The 22,621-nt window shown below is 45.4% G+C and overlaps 1 protein-coding gene across 1 annotated transcript in view; it reads left to right on the top strand.

The window, feature by feature from the left end:
• The first annotated feature begins 10,926 nt into the window (after positions 1 to 10,926).
• Positions 10,927 to 22,621, top strand: part of WNT3 (Wnt family member 3) — a 28,604-nt gene continuing 16,909 nt past the window's right edge. The window contains exon 1 of the mRNA XM_058820596.1: positions 10,927 to 11,006. Coding sequence (XP_058676579.1) covers positions 10,927 to 11,006 — 80 coding nt within the window. The remainder of the gene's footprint in view (positions 11,007 to 22,621) is intronic.

Here is a 22,621-nt window from a genome sequence, read left to right as displayed (position 1 = left end):
CCTCACCTGAGGACCTCCCATCACTCTCTCTGCATTAGGAACACTGTGGGATGGGCACAGAGAGAACCACACAGATGGGAGATGCTCCTGTTGACTTTTTTGCCTTCTCATGAAGCAGAAGTGGATTTACAGGCATCAAAAGTGAAGCTCTGGTACCTTTTTAGCTGCATCAAATTCCAGCTTCTCCTGCAGCAAGTCCTCCAAGGGTGGCACACTTGTCAAGCTCTGTGATGGAAAGGATGATGCTGAGACACTGAGGGGTGCAAGTTCCTTTTATTTTTGTCTTTATTTTATTTATATTTATTTTGAAGACAGCAGGAAAAGCTGTGCAGAAGTGCCAAGAACAGAGCCTGAAAATTATCAGCTGCTCTACAAAGCAGGAGCTGGGGAGGAAGGAGCAGTTTGGGTGGGAGCAGGGTGGGATGCAGGGTGGTGTGTCCAGAGAACACAGCGGGAACAAGAGATCCATCTCCAATCTGTCAAAGGCAGCACTCACTGCCTGCAAACATTTGTCCAGCTGTGTGACAATTGATGCAGCTGCTCGTCATTTAAAGATATTAACCTGCCTTCATTAAAGGTCAGTTCTTCCTGGGCAGGGAGGTTCTCCACTGGGGTGGGGTGGCTGATGGGGGTCTAAGGTTGAAAAATTTAGCTGGGTGTGAATTCTATCACCCTCTGTTAGAGGTGGGACAGTTCTGTTCATTGGGCAGTTTTGTTTATCTCTCCCACAACCCATCCTCCCTCCAGGAGATCTCTTCTGTTCATGGGCCAGTGAGTGTCCCTGCATGGCTGATCAAATTCCATCATCCCATGGAGAGATGCTCCGCCCAGGGAAGGAGCCAAGCATTCCTACCTGGACACAATCTGAGGTTTCAAATATTCCTACCTGGATACAATCTGAGGTCTCAAATATTTCTATCTGGATACAATCTGAGCTTTGGAACATTCCTACCTGGATACAATCTGAGGTTTGGGACACTCCAGCAGCCTTTGCCCCCTGCATTGCCAGAGGAGCAGCTTTCTGCTGCCCTGCATTGCCAGAGGGAGCCCAGGCCCATCTCCAGCAGCCTTGGAGCTGCAGAGGAAAATTCTCCCCTTGTGCAGGATCCCTGCTGCAGCAGAACCACAGCTGGCACTGCAGGAGGGCTGAGCCCCCATGGGATGGGGCTGTGCCACCACCCTGGCACACAGGGGGACAGAGCATGGTCTGACTCTGGCAGTGTCTTTTTTTTTTTTTTTTTGGTACTATTTAATTTTTATTTTTATTTTTCCTAGTGAAGAACTTTTATACTCATTCCTATATCTTTGCCTGAGAGCCCCTTCATTTCAAAATTATAACAATTCAGAGGGCAGGGGTTTACATTTTCCATTTCAGGAGAGGCTCCTGCCTTCCTCAGGAGACACCTGGATTTCAAACCAAGCCAGATTTTGGCTGTTGGGGAGCTGGGGCTGGTGTGAGGACAGACAGACAGACAGACAGACAGACAGACAGTGTGAGCTGCCAGCCAGCCCTGAGCACAGCAACATTCCCCAGGAGCAGAGCAGGCAGGGGAGGAGGGCTGTGCTGGGGGAATAATGGGCTGCAAGAGGCAGAGATCTGCCCCCCAAGGCAAAGGATGAACAACTTGTCCTAGATTCCCCCCCTCCCTTTTTTTTTTTTTTTTATTTTCAGAGATCCGAATGTATAATTGCAGGAGGGTTTTTATTACAATTACAAGAGAGAAAATGAGCTGAAGGCTCCTAACTGCAGAGGCCGGTCCCTGTGAGCAAAGGGCCACATGTCCCCTTTTATGGCCAGCCATAATTCCCTCCCTGGCTCAAAGGAGGCTGTGAAAAGAGCAGGACTGGTTCAAACTTCCTTGGGGTCTCCGTGGCAACGAGCCCTGCAGGAGCCTTTTCTTCCTTTCCCCTCTTTCCTCTTTTGTTGTTGTTGTTGTTGTGTCATTAAAACTTCCCGGATTGAATCCCCACCAGGCTGGGCAGGATCCAGAGATCCTGCAGTCCCCAGACAGCTGCCCTGCACCAGCAAAGCTCAGCCCAGACCAGCAAAGCTCAGCCCAAACTCTGCCCCAGGTCAGGAAAGCCCAGCAAAGCCCAATCTGAACTCAGCTCCAGCCCACGAAAGCCCAGCCCAGCAAAGCCCAGCCTGAACTCAGCCTCAACTCAGTAAAGCCCCAGCCCAGTAAAGCCCAGCCCCAACTCAGCCCCAACCCAACCAAGCCCAGTCCAAACTTAGCCCCAGCCCAGCAAACTCAGCCTAAACTCAGCCCCAGCTCAGTAAATCCCAGCCCAGTAAAGCCCAGTCCAAAGCCAGCCCTAGCCCAGCAAAGCCCAGCCCAAACTCAGCCCCAGCCCAACAAATCCCAGTCCAAACTCAGCCCCAGCTCAGTAAAGCCCAGCCCAGCTTCACACCAGGATATTTTTCTTGTCCCACTTTGTTCCTGCCCGGTATTTTGGCTTTTTGCAGTTGAGCCCATCCCCTGAGAGCTCAGACAGAAATGGGGGCTCTGCTCCCTCCAGGCTGGGCCTCTGGGAGGGACATGGGGCAGCCCAGCCCTGGCACCTCCATTCAGCCCTGGCACTCCCATTCTGGAGCAGCCCCTCCTGCACCAGGGGCTGAGGCTGAAGGGGCTCTTGGGCACCTGCAGAGCCCCTGCCCTGGCACAGCAGCGCCAGACCCAGCACCCACTGCACCCTCTGTGAGAGCAGGGCACAGCCCATGCAGGATCTGTGCCCTGTGCCACCCATCCCTTCCTGGCACAGGAGTGCAGGGGTTTGGAGCCAGGGAAAGGCAAACCCCATGGTTTGTGCTGTGCTGCCCATGCTGGGCTATGTCACCTCCCCATGGCATGGCCAGGGCTGGGTGGGGACAGATCTGGGCTCTGGGGAGTGATTCTCCATCTCTGTGACAGGGACAGGAGCCAGGGGATGGATGGAGCTGTGCCAGAGGGATTTAGGATGGAAATCAAGGAAAGGTTCCTCCCCCAGAGGTGCTGGCACTGCCCAAGGCTGCCACAGTTCCAGGAGGGTTTGGACAGCACTGCCAGGGATGCCCAGGGTGGGATTGTTGGGGTTTCTTGTCACTCTGATTTTTTAAGATTTTCTAAACCTTCTGATGTTTACATTCTTGTAATGAACTATCTCACACACTTTCTGTAAATAACTCATTGTTTTGCATTCTTTTATAGAAGAAGACAAATTTGATGGACTGTTGGTTTGTCCAGTGTCATTGGAGAGGTGGCACTTTTACTTCCAATCCACTGTCACTTTTGGAAAACTATAAATGTTAGAGCCAGAAAATAAACTTCCCTTTTTCACCTTGAGGGCAGCAGTGCGTGCACTCGTGTTATTTGTGTCCTACAGTGTCTGGGCAGAGCAGGAGCTGCCCTGGGTGATTTTTGGGGGTCCCTTCCAGCTCAGGACATTCTTTGAGTCTCATCCATGATTCCAGGTGGGAATATTTTCTGTGGGCACAGCAGCTCAGTGAGGAGGAGCTCTCCAACCCTCACAGTGCTCCAGGGCACTCCCAGCCCACATGGAAATCCATGAATCTCCTTTTCCTCCACTCACCCACATTACAAGGGCTCCACAATTTCCAGCTACAACATCATGGAAAAAAAAAATCACAGCCTGCAGCAAAAAATTGCTGGCTTCATTCTTTTCCCAAATTCCAGGATTCTGCTGGGTTGGAACATTGGGGAAGGAGAGAAGGAAGGGCAGGAATGACTCTGCTGCTCTGCTCCCCATCCCTCCCCCTTCCCTGGGATGCATTCCTGCAAATGTCTAGGTAGACAGAGCTGCCTCCAACAAGCCCAGGACCTGGGGCATCGTTCCTTCATGTGCTCAGGTCATCCAATTAATCAGATTTACAGAGGCAGCTCAGCCTCTCCCGTGCATCCAGGCTGCCCAAAACATGAGGTGAAAACTTCTCTTCACTTCCAGCTTCAGGGGGACACCACAAATTGGCTCTTTTTGTGCAGTGGAGCTGCTCCAGGAGACCCCAGGGCTGTCACACCTGTGGCACATCCTCACCTCAAACCCCTCACACACACCTTGGCAGCTGGGGCTCTGCACATCCCACTCATTTCTCCCCTGGATACCCAGCTACTGCTTCAAACTGGTGCAAAAATCGCATTATTGTGCAAAAACCCTTCTGAGACCTTTTCCTAAGGTGGTTCAGGTGAAGACTGAACAAAGCCCTAAATGGCATCTGGATTTAACAATTTCCCACTAAAAGCTGATGGGAAAAGTGTCCTGGAGGACCAGACTTGATTTCCCTTTACTCCAATAGAGAGTGAGGATGATTTGGAGCAGGGATAGACTAGCAGGAGGTGAACAGAGAACACTTTGAAGTGCAACCCAAGCTCTGTCAGCCCAGAGCAGTGACCCCACATGATGCCAACACTATTCCAGTCAAACATAATAAAGTCCTTGTGTTTTTCCTGAAGTTTGAGATGGTTTCATTGCTCACTCTCCGTGCTCCACGTTGCCATAGCCACTAAAACCCATGAGTTAGGCCTTCATTAGGGTCGGGTTTTTTGGGGTGTTTTTTGTTTTTTTGAACATCTCCTTGGGAAAATAGAGCAAAGATCTGAAATGTAATGGAGTTTGAAGGAATTGAAGTGGATGACATGGAAAAAAAGGTGTTTTTATTGACAGTCTGTAGCTGCTGAAGTGTCCTCAGAGCACTCAGCACTTCCACTTCCCTCATTTCCTGTGATCCACGGAGGATATTTGTGACCAGAAAGAACAACTGAACCCTGGGCAGCAAAATTTCTCCTTTTTCTGCCCAAAAGAAATGAAATCTGGGGTTCCAGTTCTGCTCCTCTGCTCAGAATTTATACAGCCTGGGATTCCTGGGTGTTCTTGTTCAGGCTGCACAGAGGGGGAGGCAGCTCCTTCCTGGAGCATCTAATGGGATCCACACAGAAAATGTGATTTTTCCCCAGGTTTACAAGAAATCCAGGGGTAGATAAAGAACCTGGGCCAGCAAAATCATGTGAGGAGCTCATGGGAAAGCTGAGAACACAACATGAGTTTCTTGATCGGGATTTGAGAACAGGTTCTACAGCAGGTTACACTGCTGATGTTTTAAAATGCAACATTTCCTTTGTAATAAAAAAATATATATTTATTACAAAGGAAAGGTTGCATTTTAAATATTAATAAAAATATTTTTTAAAAATCTATAATTTTAACAAAAATACATATTTTGTTTTTCCTTTTTAAAGGGGAATAAAAAACCCAAAACAAGATAAAAAAGACACAACAAAGAAAAAAAAAGGCAACAAACCAAAAAAAAACTTAAAAAAAATCAAAAAACCACCCAAAATTAAAAAATAAAAATAAATAAAAACTCAACCCCCCACAAAAGAAAACCCAAAAAAACCAAACAAAACAAAAAAAGTGAAACAAAAACAAACAAACAAAACCCAAAAATCAAAACAAAACAAAAATAAAAAAACAACCCCAAACAGAAATCCTAGGGCCTTGGTCACAAGATTGGGACATTGCAGGAAATTGTCTGAAATGAGTTTCTACCATCATTAGCATACAAAAATTATCCCAAGTGGAGGAATTCTACTTAGAATAGTTTGTAAATAAATGGAGTGAGGTAAAGGATATTTGCCAAGAAAAATGAGAACAGGGAATTAAGAGGGAATGGTATTGTTACCTGCCACAGGTTAGCAGCAAGCAGAGCCCTCAGGATTTCAGGAGTTGAAGATGGAAGGAGCCATTTCATCAGGCTTTGAGGAAGGATTTCCTCAGCTCTTCACAGATTTTCTATAATTATTTACTTTAGGACTGATGAGTACTAATGTCCCATTTCACCCCCACTTTAGACTCTAAAATTTAGGTCTTCAAACCAACAAACCCAGCTTGTTTTAGGACTTGCTAACCCTTAAAGGACCATTGTCCTGAAGATCCAACTCCAGCTCTGCTCCGGGCCATGCCCAGACCTGAAATTCAACCTCAGCACCCACCTGTGCCACCCTTCACTGTGACCTGACCCCTCTCTGTGCACCACAGGTTTTACATCCCCTGCCATCCCCAAAACTCTGAGCCAGGGCTCTAAACGCCCTCTCAGAGCTCATCCATCTCGGCCAGGTGTGGGTTGTCCTCTGCACATCACCCTGAGCCTCCACCAGGAGGGCTCTGAGCTCCTGGAGCTCCTCAGGGGTTCCTCAGGTTGAAATCCACACCGAGCACAAATCCAGGAGTCTCCATGGTCCCATCACCTTCCCCAGGCACTTGGTGTCTTCCTGCTGGTAGGTTCAGATGGATTATATAATATACAATAGACAACATACCATATATTGTATATTGTACATTGTATATTGTATATTGTATATTGTATATTGTACATTGTATATTGTATATTGTATATTGTATATTGTATATTGTATATTGTATATTATGTATATATACAAATATATTTATGAAAACTATTTTATATATAATATATAACGGTATATATAATATTATACAATATATAATGTGACGTGTATATAATATATATGTATATAACTATGGATATATATACACAAATATATAATATATAATATGTATATATTATATATATATCTATTTATTTATACATATATATATACATATTAAAAACTATTCTTTGGATAAATATTCATACAAATATGGGAATATATAAATATTCCCATTTATATAAATATATAAATCCACGCCGAGCACAAATCCAGGAGTCTCCATGGTCCCATCACCTTCCCCAGGCACTTGGTGTCTTCCTGCTGGTGGGTTCAGATGGAGAAAGGAGGAAAAGCTAAAAGAAGGCAAAGTTGCACAGTTAGAGCCCAGGGGGAAGGAGAGGCACATTTCCAATGGGATCACAATGCTCCTTTGCTGGAATAAACCAAAAATCTCCTCCAGCAGTGCCACAATGTCCCCACAACACACAGGGACCTCTGTGCTGACATTGTGAAGGCAGCAGGACTTTTCTTGAGCAGCCAAACCTCTGACTTCCTCAATTCCTTTCATTTCTGGGCATATTGAAACTGGGTTCTGAGAGTCAATATTGTCAAACTAGACAGAGTGATGTGATTGAAAAGACCCTCAGTTAATAAAACTGTCACTCAGCAGCACAAGGAGGTATCTATGAGGGAAATTTTGAAATTGTACTCTTTTTGAGGAACTGTCATTTGCTCTTAGAAATTACATTTAAAATTAATGTTTGCTGTGGAACTTATAAATATTTGTTCAGGCTAGCATGAAATATGCCCAGGATAATTTTAGCATGTACGCATCAGATTTTCATTTCACATCAGAGGAGACTCAAAGTGAGTCTGTTCCCTTCACAGCCAATAGAGTCTTCATCCCTGGGAGACAAATTCTCCTCCTCCTTGGGGAGCCCTGCCTGCTGCCTCAAGGCTTGGGGGATCAAGGCTGACACAGCTGAGAGCTGGCATTGTTTCCCTGCTTGTTTCACTGGGAGAAACTGGGAGAAACTGGGAGAAACTGGGAGCCAAGAGTCTCCTGGAGTCAGATCAGGGACAGGCAGGACCTTCTGTTCCCAGGATCTCCAACCAAAAGCAATTACAGAATTAAATATTCCAGGTCATTTAAATCCATTTAAATCCCAAACACAATCTCATCACCAAAGGTGGGGCAACACAAACTCCCTGTGATGCTGGGAGAGATGTTCAGAGAGCAGTGGGATGGAGAAGTGGAAGGATTTGGGGGTGATGAGCATCTCCAGAGACATCCTCAGAGCCATTCCCATGAATTCAGAGTGCTTGGGATCAGCCCTTCACATCTTTGAGGGCTTGCCCATGGCCACATCAGTGTGTGGGAATTTTGTGTCTCTGCTCTTGTTGTAGGAGATCCCTGACCCACCACAGCAGCAAACAAACCTCTGAATTTGGGGCTGGGGTCACTGTCCTTCCTGGTTCCTGCAGGGGAAGCACTTGGTAGCTCATTATTGGTTTGGTTTATAAATACCCAGAAATGGATAAGGAGCAGTTTGTGTTCCCCAATGTCTGTTGGACAGGAAGATCTCCGCCACCATGGAATCACTGAGGTTGGAAAAAAACCTTGAAAATCATCAGGTTCAACAATTAACCCAGCACTGCCAGGTCCACCCAGACCTGGATGATGGTCTCCAACCAACAATACCTCAATTCTGATTTCCCCAACTAAATTTCTACAAAAAAAACTATTTCTGATGTTCTCCTCTCCCATGGGCTCAGCCACCTGCAGACATCTCACTTCACTCTCTCCACTTGCTGCCTCTCTAGCAGTGACACTTCAACCACAAAAATTCTGTCCCTTGGCACCTTTAATCCTTATTCTGATTGTGCAGCTCCAAAACATCCACACACAAACCTGGGCAGCATTTCCAGTTCTGCTTTTGCCAGAGCAGCTCACAGACACTCCAGTGCATTTCACACAGCCCAGGGCTTGGTTTAGGCAGTAAGAGAAGAGTTTCTGGGATCATTCCCTGGCCCTAGAATGAGGCAGACAGGGACACCTTCATCCTAAAAAAAAATCCCTTAAGCTCCAGAACATGTGAGTCAAATCTTATGGATCTATTTGGAATATTTCCTGACCCATACTAACCCCAAAATGTGACTAAAATCTCTTTAGGGCTGGGTAAATTGGCTGGGCCAGCTCCACACCAGGGTCCATCTTCGTGTTTAAAAACATGAGCAGTAAACGTCAAGATGTGAGGAAGATTTCCAGCTAGTGTTAAATTTACAGCTTAAATCCACATGTCCCCAAATGTCTTTGGACAATTGCTGCTTTCTTAGACCCAGCTCAATAAAACCCATTTGGGTTCCAGGAAGATTTGCCAGGACAGACTACACCCAAAAGAACAAGAATATTTGGGATTCAAAGGCCCACAAAAGAACAAAAATATTTGGGATTCAAAACTCCCCAAAAGAACAAGAATATTTAATATCTATGGTGGGTCACAGTCAGCTGGAAAGCCATAGGGGAAATTTGGCCTCACAGCCCCTACAGCAGGAGCAGGAAAGGATGGAGAGGGAAAATATGAGCAGGTGCTGTGTCCTCCCTTGGGTGTGCCATGGCTAGGACAGCACCCACCCTTTCTGAGAGCAGCAGTGCCCAAACTCAGCACCCAAACACCAAAATCAGGCAGAACTGGCAATCCAGAATGGCAGAACTGGCAATCCAGAATGGCAGAACTGGCAATCCAGAATGGCAGGAGCAAGAGGCAGGTGCATCACAGGATCATGGAATGGTTTGGGTTGGAAGGAACCTTAAAGATCATCTCATTCCACCCCTGCCATGTCCCAGGGTGCTCCAGCCTTGCCTGGGGCACTGCCAGGGATCCAGCCACAGCTTCCCTGTGCCAGTGTGTGATTAAACACAACGAGGAATTTGTTTGTGCCCACAGCCTTGAGACCCAGAGGAGGTCTGGAGCTCTCAAAACCATTCCCAAGACAGGACCTTGAATCTCCATTGCTGCCACAGCTCTGAAATAAACTGATTTGTTGGCTGCTCTTGAAGCATCTGATCTCGAGCTGGTCCCACCCCAGGGCAGCAGCAGAGCTGTGGTTGCTGAGATGCTTTAGGAGAAAAAGCAATTTGTTTGGCTTCTCCCATTTCTTTGTCCCGTTCTGTCATCTCCTCTGGCTGCACAATAGCTCCTGTTCAAACAGGCTCTCTACCCAATAACAAGGATTTTTAAAGTAAAATCTTTGTTGGGTCTATTTGCAAATCATGAAACTGATTTGTTGGTTTGTTTTTTTTTTAGGGTTACATGTGTGGGGTTTTGATAATATTTTCATCTTCCTGCATCCAGAGATGCACTTCACAAGCAATCCATCCATGGGACATGTCCCCATTCTGCCTGCTCCCCTCTCACCATGACATGGCATTTTTTTCTCAATAGAAATCCAATCTGCCCCTGCTCCCCCCTCCATCCATCACCCCCACATGCTGAAAACCTGGGAATTGCAGGTTTTATTTCAACTTTATCACCGGTTTTACCCACGTTACCACAAGCAGAGGGGTTTTATTCCCCTCTCTGTCCCCATCCCTGTCCATCTTGCTATGCTTGCCCAATTATCCCATTAAAAATATTCGAGATAGCAGCAATTTTAATTAAATAATTTAGAAAATATATATTGACAATATCATTTAATCCGTACCCTGCGGTTATCTTTTGCTTATGCACTATTATTGGAACCAAATTATCCCTTGTTTCTAATCAAATTATATTGTCAATATATATTTTCTAAACTGTTCAATTAAAATTGCTGCTATCTCAAATACTGTTTGTTTTTTTACTATGGGATAATTGGGCAAACATAACAATCTGAAGAACAAGTTCTGTCTCACTCCCTGTGTGAGATTAAGCCACCCCTCACCACAGCCACCCTTCATCCTTACCTTGAATTCCTGGAATTCAGGGGCAGCACATCCTGGGCTCCAAGTGAAAAAAAAAAAAAAAAAAAAAAAAAAAAAATTGAAAAAAAAATTAAAAATTGAAAATCCTCGCCCCAAATCGCAGTGCCCCAGTGGAGTGTGGTGCACAGAGGGTTTGTCTGTGGCAGCCAGGCTCGGAACAAAGTTGTGGGGTGGAGGGGGAGGAGAGGGTGATTGACAGCCCTGGGCTGAGCCTCATCCCTCACCTTGGGCCATGCGGTCTGATTGGCCGCCTGCTGACATCCCCGAGCCCTGCACTTTTTAATAGAACGCTTTTGGATGATCTACGGGGGGAAAGGCTTGGAGAGGTGTTTTTCTGACAAGCCAAGAAAAGTCACCCGAGCCACCAGGGACTTGGCTTCACTCTTTTTTACCCCCCCTCTTTTTTTTTTTTTTTTTTTTTTTTTTTTTCCTTGGGAGGAGGGGGGATTTCTTCATTTTGGCACTTCATGTTTTTCTGAAAACTTCGCGGCGATTTTTTCCCCCTTGCACCAGCCTGGACTGATGGATTACCACCTGCTTGGACTAATTCTGTCTTTTCTCTTCAATGGCACAAAGGTCTTAGCCGGTTACCCAATTTGGTGGTAAGATTCCTTCCTCCCCTCGCCCTTCCTCTCCCTATGATTGATTAATGAATTCATTAATTATTAGCCATGGGAGCTGTGTGTTCCCTTCCTTTTCACCCCTCGCCCTGCGGAGCTGCATGCTGGAGTCGAAGCGTAATTTCTTCAGATTTGACCTGTAATTAATGAAATCTGTGGAAAAGTTTGGGGGTTATTTTGAAAGGGCCATGCCTGGGTTTCCCTTTGCACAAATGGAGGCTTCCCTACCACTCTTTAATTTCTCCATTTTCGGCACTGTGGCAATGGGCTCTTCGTTCAGATGTGAAAGGATGCGGTTTTATTTCCTTGTGCAATGGGAATTTTGTCTTTCCCATCACTCTGCCACAGGGATTTTCTTCCTTTCCATGAAACTGCAATTAATCCTTAAAAAAAAATAATTTAATTCTATTTTCTGTTTGGTTGCTGCGTTTTTTTGGACTTCTTTCCCTTCTTTTGTTGTATTCTGTCATGTGAATTTAGTCCGGCGAATAACGCAAATGGCACCTGAGAAAACATTCATTAGGAAAATTGCTCAAAGGTGGATTTTGTTCATTTTAATTATGGAAATGTCGTTAATTTCCTTGCACCAACGAGAAAAATAGATTTTAAAAGAACTGGTTGTATCTTGTGATGAGGCTGGTAAGTAACCTGAGTTACTTATTTTAAAAATAAATCCAACTCTATATAAATGAATACAGTAACAAAATGCAATTGGAAGCCTTTTAGAACAAGAAATATTGAATTAAACATTCCAGGTCATTTAAATCCAGCAGCCAGCAAGTTGCATAACAGAATAATTCAGTTTATTTCTGTCTTTATGTAGGATTTCTTGCTGGAATATCTCTTGTTAAGTTTCTGTATGTGCCAGGTAGGGGCTGTGAGCCTGATGATCCGTAGGGAAAAGAGGGAGATGGTGGAATTTGGTGCTGCTGAGATTCTTGGGTTATTTTCGCCTTTCCAGAAAAGTCTCTCTTCTTTATTCCTGAATTAGATCCTTTCAGTGCCAACATGGAGATGGCAAGAAGTAGGTGGGAGTGAACTTGGGAATGGACTGCCATATCTGGGAATATTTAGAATTCAGGACGGGAAAATACGAATTTTTTAAATTTTTTTTTAATAATCCATTTATTAGCGTGGACTTTGGGATGAGAATTTGCCTTTCCAGAGGAGAAAGACAGAGAGCACAATGAGAAGTCCCCGCTCAGGAAGCGTTTCAAAGCTCCGCAGGTTCATGAAATGGCTAAATCACAGCAGGTTTTCCTGGAGAATTAAATGATTTCCTCGCCCTGAGCATGGCTGCCCAACTTCAGGCCCTCAGCCCTGGCCAGGGGAGGCTCTTGAAACACAGAGAGCAGCCCTTTGATTCCTTCCATCCCTTTTCTGCCCCACCTGGGCGCCACTGGGCACAGGTCGGGATGCCAAGGCTGGCTCTGAGCTGCCTGGGGCAGGGACACCTCACCACGGCATCAGCTCATCCCACTGAGCTGCCTCAGGCTTTGATATGAACCAGGATTTAATGCCCAAATCAAGGAGGGTTTCAAGTCTCAGAGCGTTTCAAGTCTCTTTTCTTTTCTCCGTGAAAAGGTCTCGTTTTCCCCCCGTGAAACAAAAATATCCCCCGTGAGCAAAATGTCTCCTGTGCCCGTTTCCAGGAGCAAATGCTGCTGCACACAGGTGTGTGCCCCTCCATCCCCTCCTGCCAAACCCCTCTGAGCTCACCCCAAAGGAACAATTACAGAGGATGTAGGGCACGGACAGCAGGGGCATGGCAAGCAGCATCCCTGGGAGAGGAGGGAGTGGAGCACACTCCGCACAGAATTTCCTCCACAGATCCAGGTTTTGTGTATTTTTATGTATTTTTATCGATTCTGGCAGCACCAAAGTGACAGAGAGTCTCTAGGGATGCGAGGAGTGCCCCATGTAGGGTGAGGTTGCAGATGCTGTGGGGTTTTAGGGGTTTCTTGAAGGCTGAGGGAGCAGAAGGGTAGAAATACTTGGGCCACAGTTCAGGGAGAGACAATGCTCCCAAAGCACAGAAATTCAAGATCTGCTTTGGTACCATGGAAAGATTGCAATATCTGCTCTGTGGAAATGGGGTTTATGTGGCGGATTCTAGCATGGTGATATCTATGCTCTTAAAAAAACATCATTTTCCAATTGTCTTCCTGATCCTCTGCTCCTGAGGCCGTCACAGAGGAGGCTTTGGGGGATGAGCCCAACTTGCAGGGTTCAGCACACCCCAAAACAGGGCAAGGAGAGCAAAGGTGGGGCTCAGCATCAGCGTGGTGCCCTGTGCTGGTGTCCCTGGGCTTCCTTACCCCCAGTTAAACCCATCTCTGCTAAACTCAAGACTTTCAGGGGGCATTTCATGTGGCAGAACCCCAGGCAGTGCCCTGTCCTGCTGGCACCACCTTCCTGCTGGATTTTTTTGCTGGATAGGGAATATTTTGGCAGCAACATCCAAACAGATCCTTTCTGCTGTGGGACAGAAAGGAGAAAATTTATTTATTTATTCCTGTGGTGGGGAAAAAGCGCCTGTGTGTGCCCTAAGAGAAGGAGAATGATGAGAATGGGGTCTGATCACCTTATAAATGGGTTTGGAATAATCCAAACCCATATATATATGTAATCAAAACCCATTTATATATAATATAATATAATATAATATAATATAATATAATATAATATAATATAATATAATATAATATAATATAATATAATATAATATAATATAATATATCATATAATATCATATATAAAAATATATACTATATAATGCATAATACAATTATATCATATATAATTCTATAATTATCTATTAAATAATATCTATATAATACAATAAATATATATAATAATGGCTGGAATAGTCCTGCTGCCCCACTGTGAGCCAGACAATGCCAGGAGCTGGCAGCAGTGGCAGTGCAGGGGATAAAGGCAAAGGGATGGAGCTGCTCAGGGTTTGTGGGATGTGTTTTACTGAGGGGCTGGGAAGGTCCTTGACATTGTCCAGAGAGAGGAGAGCCCAAGTGCAGCCCTGGAGCTCTTCAGGGAGGTCCTGCCCCAGCTCCCTGTGCTCCAAACCCAGAGTTTGGGCTCCAAAGCCACTGGTGCAGCAGGATGGAGAAGCCAAGAGAGGATTTCAGCCCTGCTGGGATGTTGGGAACTCCCTGACATCGCCCTGTCCCCATCCAGGCAGCTCTGAGTGAGCTCCAGGGGTGGCTCAGGCTGTGGATGCAACCTCCAGTGAGGTATTTTGACACAGCTCCAACGCTTCTTCACATGCTGCCGTCCCATCAGAGCCCTGAGAGGGGAACAAACGGGGCACAGATGGGAAAAGGTCACTGAAATGCTGCCTGTGAGTGCTGACAGGAGGAGCTGGGGCCAACAAAGCTCCCTCAGAGACGTGTCCAACGCTTTCAGTGCTGCTGAAAGAGAAGGAGGAGATGGGGAGCTGTGGTGGGGCCATGCAGAGCAGGCTGCTGCTCCTCCTGGTGTGGGCATTGAGGGGCCACGCTGGGCCCACCTGGGGCTGAAAACAGCCCTGAGTACCTGGCTGGCCACAGGTGTTCAGCATCTCATGGCTCTGAAGGGTTTTGTGGCCTTCAAGGTATTTTTCAGCATTTTTCCCAGCCAGGTTTTAGCTGGTGGGTGGGATGGGCAATCCATGCCATGGAAAGCAGAGTTTTGGAGCTGGGATTGAGGTGGATTCCAAATCCTGACCATCTCAGGAGCTTCTGTCTCTGAAGGGTTTTGTGGGCTTCAAGGTCTTCTTCAGTGTTTTTTCCAGCCAGGTTTAGGTGGTAGGAATCCATGCCATGAAAAGCTGAGTTTTAGAGCTGGGATTGAGGTGAATCCTGAGTCCTGACCAGCCCCAACCACTGCCAGAGCAGATCAGTGAGTAAAACCAGCCCTGAGTACCTGGCTAGCCACAAGTGTTCAGCATCTCGTGGCTCTAAAGGGTTTTGTGGCTTCAAGGTTTTTTTCAGCGTTTTTCCCAGCCAGGTTTAGCTGGTGGGAATCCCTGTTGGGTGGGATGGGCAATCCCTGCCATGGAAAGCAGAGTTTTGGAGCTGGGATTGAGGTGGATCCCAAATCCTGAGCAGCAGGACTGCCCCAACCATTGCCAGAGCAGATCAGTGGAAAAACCAGCCCTGAGTACTTGGCTGGCCACAAGTGCTCAGGAGCTTCTGTCTCTAAAGGGTTTTGTGGGCTTCAAGGTTTTTTTCAGTGTTTTTCCCAGCCAGGTTTAGCTGGTGGGAACCCCTGTTGGGTGGGATGGGCAATCCCTGCCATGGAAAGCAGAGTTTTGGAGCTGGGATTGAGGTGGATCCCAAATCCTGAGCAGCAGGACATTGCCAGAGCAGATCTCCAAGGAGCTGGCAGAGGGCTCCAGGTGACATCTCCTGCTGGTTTTGTCCCTGCCCAGTGCAGAATCCCAGCATGGTTTGGGTTGGAGCTCGTTCTGTTCCGCTCATTCCAGTGGAGTCCTGAGCCCAGCAACAGCTTCAAAATGAGCATAGCAGCACAGAGCAATGAGCAGTGTCACGCTGCTGGCCTTGAGGGGGTCTCAATCCCTCATAAATTAACCCCTTGTGTCTCCAGGACAAGGCCAGGGCAAGCCTGGAGCCACTGGAGCCACGGGAAAAGGGTTCTGCCTCACTCAAGAGCCTTTCTGCCCTTAAAACACAAATCTCTGTCCTGTGAGTAAACTCAAAACTAAATTTAAGTGGCCAGAAAGAGCTCTGAAGAAGCCACTTAATTGCAACCAGCTCCTTATTTGACTCCTTCACTAAAAGCAGTGTTTCCCACTTGCCAAAGGCACCCCAAGGATGAGCGCTGGGAATTCACGGGGGATTTTTGGCCACCACACCCTCTCAGCTGGAGGTGCTGGGATAGAGGAGGCCACAAAATAGTGATTTCCCATGTCCTGCACTGCCCCATCACCCTGCTGGGGTCAGGGAGGAGCTCACACCCTGGGACAGAGGCAGGGCAGCCCTGAGAAGGCTGAGCTGGAACAGACTGGACAGAGCTAAAGAATAAAGCTTTTCTTGAGAGCTCTAGGTGTCAGAGGTACAGACCCAAATCTGACTCCACCATGGGTTTGGGATGAACATGTTTTTATATTTTATCATTATATAACTTACATTTTAATTATTAAACTTACATTGTTCTATTGATATTACAATATCACAATACAATGTTTTATTACACTGTTCTATACATTGATTCCATCCAAGCATGGGTTTCTCATGATCCCCCTCAAACCCCTAACACAGTTTCTCATGATTAAACAATAATTATAACTAATCACATCTAACAATTATATCATTTTTCATATAATGACTACATAGGTGCAGTTTCACATGATCTAGCAAACACAAGATCATGTGAAAAATACATTTACACTTTTACATGCATTTTTTTACAAAAATACAAATACATTTCTCAGGGCCTACTAAGCCTAACTTTCTTTCTAGCTGTCCAAATTTAGTGATTTTAAAATCTTTTACTATCAACTCCATCCCCAGGGCACATTTAATGGGGGCTGTGCCATTTGTGTCTTCACTAGGATCCCCAGAATCTCCAACCCAGGTGCAGCCCAAGGCTCCAGTGGAGCCCCAGGACAAACCTGGAGGTCCCCCCTGTGTCCCCAGGGATGTCACAAACTCCAGGTCAGGAGGCTAAAAGCATCAACTTTATTGCAACTTCTTCTTTAATATTCTGATCTGATACAGACGGACCTGACTGGTCTTGTAATCAACACATTTCACATTTCATTCTCTAGCTGACACTCAGGGGGTGTTTGATTTCTCCTGTGTCACTGTCACATTTTCTTAAAAATCCCTTTGCCAGGATTTCTTCTCCTGGGAAGCTGAGAAGCCTCAGAGAAAAATGAAAACAATATTATCTCATTTGTTTCTCCTGTGTTTTGCTGATTTGGAATGTGGCTGGAGATTGTTTATCCAACATGTGAATTGTTTTTACTTAATGACCAATCATAGCCAGCTGTGTCAGACTCTGAGGAGTCAGTCACCAGTTTTTAATTATTGTATTGTTAGGCCTTCTGTAAGATCCTTTCTCTATTTTTTATTATAGTTTCAATCATATCATATCATATCATATCATATCATATCATATCATCCTGGTTTTTATATTAATTTTTAAAATATTAATATTTAATATTAATTCCTGTAAATTAATATTATTCCAGCTTTTTAAATATTAATTCCAGCTTTTCCTGGAATAAATTTTCCCTTGGGACAGAGGGATTTTGAGATCCCCCAGCTCTCCCACTCCATGAGCCTTCTCTTTATGGGACCGTACCCAGGACTCCTCAGAAATCCCAAATTAACCCCAAACCAGGTGTTTGTTTGCACACCACGGGGTTCTTTACAAACCCTGCTGATTGCCTTGGCTGGGATCTTTTTTACAGAGGAGTGTTTCATTTTTTAGTGGCAGTTTTGTAATTTTTAAAAAATGTTTTTTATATAAAATGAGATTTATTTTTTGATTCTGTGAAATATATATGTTAAGAATTATTATTAAAATTATATTTTGTATATAATTTTTATGTAGAATAGTAAAATGCCACCCCTGGAACATGAAAGAACCACACTCTGAAAAGCAAATTTGCCCTGATAAAGGAGCCAAAATCTCTTAATTCCATTTCTGAAGATGAGTTTCCTGATTTGCTAATTTGCTAATTTGTCTTGTTCACAATTCACTGAACCTGTCTCCTTTTAATTAATCTTACAAATCTAATCAAGTCTAACTGGCACCTTTCCCAGTGCTCATAATTTTAAATGAGAAACTTTCCCTGCTGCTCTCCAGCCCCACCCTGGCTCAGGCTCCAGATCTTCTGCCCCCTTTTCAACAAAAGGGTGATAAAACCTTCAGGGTTTTTTATTCTGATCCCATTTTTATGTCACGAAGTCACCCAAATTTCCTGCAGTTATTTTCTAGAGATTATGGAGGTTTATATCTGAGAAATTTGCAGTGAATGTCACAGGAGTTTCTTGCAGCCAGAGGCACATTTAAAAGGAATGTTTTACCTGCAGAGATCTCTTAGATGTTTTTGGGGAGGATTTCTTGTTTGTTTATTTGTTTAATTGTTGCAAAATATTTCAATTGTTGTTTTAAATTCTGATTATTGCTGAAGCCTGATTAGGTTTGGTAACAACCAACTCCCCTTTAATAAACTTAAAAAAACAACTTTAAAACTAAAAGTTAAACTTAAAATTAAACTTTAAAACTTTAAAACGCTTTCAATGACATTCACCTGTTGTCTGTCTGACAGGGAGTTGATGCAGAACACTAAGCCATGGCTGTCTCTATATCTTTAATTTTCCTTTGAGTTTGCTCATTTTTACCCCTAAAAATCTAAAAATAAGCTCTTCAGATACCAAATCCTCATCTGTGGGTTTGGTGGGGCACAGGCTGCTGCTGCTGTTGGTGAAGTGAGGATGTAAAAAGAGTGTAAAAGAGTGGATATAAAAGAGATTCTTTGCCTCCAGCAGTGGTGCAATGCTCAGGAGCACAGTTTTGAAGGAGAAAACCCAAAAGGAAACCCTTCCCTCGTGTGCTGGGGCTGGGGCTGTGATTTTCACATCCTTTTGGGAACAGTGACACCTTTGTGACAATTGGGAAGAGCCAGACAAGAGGGGGACAGCACCACCATGGACATGCCCAGAGGCTTTGGAGGTTGCCAAAATCAACCTTTGGTGCCCAGACGACACAGATGAGCTGCTCAGAAGTGCTGTGAGCCCGTGGAGTGGAGATGTTTCCTCCCATCACAGCCCTGCTCTGCAGGAGCTGCCTCTGTCCAGCCCAGTCCAGTAATCCTGGTTTTAATTTTAGTCCTAACACTATCCATGGTCCTTGTGTGTTGGATTTGTGCGGTGCCCTCATGGCAGGAAGGGATGATGAATGTGACTCCATGTTCTCAGAAGGCTAATTTATTATTTTATGATACTATATTATATTAAAGAATGCTATACTAAACTGTACTAAAGAATATCTAAAAAGATAATAATGAAAATTTGGGACTTTTTCCAGAGTCTTAACACAGTTTGGCCCTGATTGGCCAAAGAGTCAAAACAACTCACAGCAGAATCCAATGAAACAATCACCAAACACATTCCACATGAGCACAACACAGGAGAAGCAAATGGGACAATTATTGTTTTCATTTTTCTCTGAGGTTTCTCAGCTTCCCAGGAGAAGAATCCTGGGCGAAGGGATTTTTTCAGAGAATGTGAATGCCACACTGTCCTACCCCTGCAGGAGCCTCATGTCCTTTGCTGGCACCTCATGCTTCCCCCTGCCTGTTTGTCCCTCGTTCTGACAGAGAATTCCCTCTGCCCCCTCCTGGCGTGGAGGAATTAGTCCTGGATTAGGTCATTTCTTGTGGGGAAAAAACAAATTGAATCTTGTAGAAACTAGATCTAGAATTAGTCCTAAATTAGGTGGTTTCTTGAGGTGAAAAACCAAATTCAATCTTGTCCTAGATTGAATCTTGATATGGAATTAGTCCTGGATTAGGTGGTTTCTTATGGGGAAAAAATAGTCTTGTGGAAACCATATCTAGAATTAGTCCTGAATCAGGTGGTTTCTTATGGTGAAAAACCAAATTGAATCTTGTAGAAACCAGATCTAGAATTAGTCCTGGATCAGGTGGTTACTTGTGGCGAAAAACCAAATTGAATCTTGTAGAAACCAGACCTAGAACCAGTCCTGGTGGTTTCTTGTGGTGAAAAATGAGGTGCGTTACTACTGGGTCCTGTTATTCTCTTTCCATGGCGAGCAAAGCACTTGGAGTGGAAGGTTCTGGAAAGGTGTGAGGCACAAACTGCCAGAAATATTGCAGGAAAGATGGAACCATGTGCCACCCTGGCATGGAGGGGACAGAGGGGGCAGAGAGGGCAGTGGTCAGTGGGGACAGAGATGGATGGGATGGGATGGGATGGGATGGGATGGGATGGGATGGGATGGGATGGGATGGGATGGGATGGGATGGGATGGGAATGGGGCTGGGATTGGAGTATGGGATTGGGGATGAGAATGGAGATAGGGATGGGGATGGGATGGGGATGGAGCTGGTGCTGGGGATGGGGATGGGACTGGAGCTGCTTCTCTGCAGGAATGTGAATGAAGTTGCTGCCAAGGGACTGGGAGTGCCCAGGAGCGGGTCCTGCATTGTTCTCCCCCCTCCAGATAGAAATGTTCTGTTCAGCAATGCCTGCTCAAAGCAGCGCCACTCCCGCCTGGAAAACACAATCCACTGATTTGCCATGGCTGAGGATCTATTCTGCAGAGACCGTGATAATATTATTCCACCCGGAATTTACATAAATGCATACGATTTGCATATGCAAATGCAGGCTTCCAGGCTGTGACCGCAGTAAACACAGTGAGATTTTCAGTGCTGTCCTCCAGTAAAAGCTGTCCTCCAAAGAGAGACGCTGGGGTTTGTTTGGGTCCTGGCAGGGCTGTGATCCTGCTGTCCCCTCGCTGCCACTGCCAGCCATTCCTCTCCTGCCTCCTTCCCAAAGCTGGCACTGGGGAGGGAAATGTGTCCTGCAGGGACAGGGGAGAGGACACTGGGACCAGAATGAGCATCAGAAATGCAGGGAAGGAAGGAGCAGCTCTCCACTGAGGCCAGTGAGGGTGCTGGTCATCTCCCACTGGTCAGCCAAGCCCTCCAGCCATGCCTCCAGTTTGGGGAGTACCTTTGGGGAGGCAAACTCCACTTTGGGGATGCAAACTCCAGTTTGGGGAGACAAATTCCAGTTTAAGGAGTCCCTTTGTGGTGGTGGGTGGCCTCAAGAAGTGTTCGGTGCCAACTGTGCTGAAATCACCCAGGGTGAGTCACAGTTTGGCACTGGGAAGTGGCTTCCCAACACCCAAACATGATGGAAAACACCCCGTGGGTGGGAATTGCCACATCCACTCAGCTGTGGCACAGCTGGGGGGGGGGGATCTAAGGGGGATCCCTGGGCTGCCCCTCTTTGGGGAGTCCTTCCTTGAGCCCTGAGACCAGGACTGAAATGCCTAGGCTGGTTCTGCTCCCATGAACAGCCTGGGGTTAAACAGGAAGGAGGAGCCTGGCAGGGAGGGGACAGAGGGGACAGTGGTCACTGGGGACAGTGGTCAGCTGGGCTGCCCATCCTGGGCACTGTGGCTAAGACTGAGACATGGATTCTGTCTGAGCTGGAGGAACTGGGCCTCAAAGTGTCTTGTGTCAGATCCAGAACGGAAAAACCAAACTGAATTTTGTAGAAACTAGATCTAGAACTAGTCCTGGATCAGGTGGTTTCTTGTGGGGAAAAACCAAATTGAATCTTGTGGAAACTGGGTCTAGAACCAGTCCTGGTGGTTTCTTGTGGTAAAAATTGAGGCTGCTTTACTACTGTGTTATTCTTCTTCCATGGAGAGCAAAGCACTTGGAGTGGAAGGTTCTGGGCTCTGGGAAGGCGTGAGGCATAAACTGCCATGGATTTTGCAGGAAAGATGGAACCATGTGCCACACTGGCTCTGCTCCAAAACTCAGTGTAGGTGCTGCTGCCTCCTTCCCAGGAACCTCAAGGCAAGGGTAAAATTTGACTTAGCTTAGTTCAGGTGCCACCAGGGATTGGATGTGGGGTTGATGCCTCAGGTTTGAGCTTTTCTATTTTTCAGGTTCCGTGCTGCTTTAGTGTGTAGGTCTGGGTTCACATTATGGGATGGTGAGCTCTGTTCACAGAGCAGGGAGACAAAACAATTCCTGCTCCAGGTGGGGACCAAGGACAAATGATCCAAATCTTAGGCCCAAGAGCACAAACACTGTGGGCTGGAGAGAGAAAAACAAGGATGGGGCTGCATGGGCTGGAGCTGGAATTGGACAATTAGCAAATTGCTAATTTGGACAATTAGCAACGTGCAAATGGAGGAGAACTTATAAAAGCGAGAGACCCCTTGACCAGTGGGGCATTTTGTGACCATTTTGGTTCATCTTGGGTGTAGCCCTGGCTGGGCCCTTGTGCTGCCCAAGGTGGATTCACTGAGTCCTTTTAATAAATCCTTGCTTTATTCTTTAGCTCTGTCCAGCCTCTGTTCTAGTTCAGCCTGCACAAGGCATCAGTCAGGGCTAGAGCAAAACCACAGGCTGGGAGAATTAGGGCTGTTTAGCCTGGTGAAGAGAAAGTTGCATGGAGTCATAACAAGTTTTTCCCTACAGAAGCACAAAACGAAGAAGAGAAAAATAGTTCTTATCTCTACTTGCTACTCCTGTTATTTTTACACATGTGAAATGCGTTAAGGAAATTATTTACCTGAAATAATTTAGTTAATTGAACAGCAGTAAAAGTTATTTTATTGCCTTAACCAATTAAATAAAAGTTATATCCTAAATTAAACAATCACAAATTTTTCTTTAATGTATAGTATAATATGATGTGATAATAAGATTGATATGATATGATATGATATGATAGTATGTGGTAATAATATAATATAATGTAATGTAATATAATATAATATATCTCTTTATTATCATTATAATATATCTCTTTAACATAACTATAATAAATATAAATATAACAATATAATTTTAATTT

Source organism: Ammospiza caudacuta, chromosome 27 (genome assembly GCF_027887145.1).
Source record: "Ammospiza caudacuta isolate bAmmCau1 chromosome 27, bAmmCau1.pri, whole genome shotgun sequence".
Taxonomy (NCBI): domain Eukaryota; kingdom Metazoa; phylum Chordata; class Aves; order Passeriformes; family Passerellidae; genus Ammospiza; species Ammospiza caudacuta.
The sequence above is the reverse complement of the archived record's forward strand: the minus strand, read 5'-3'. Positions and strand labels throughout refer to the sequence as shown.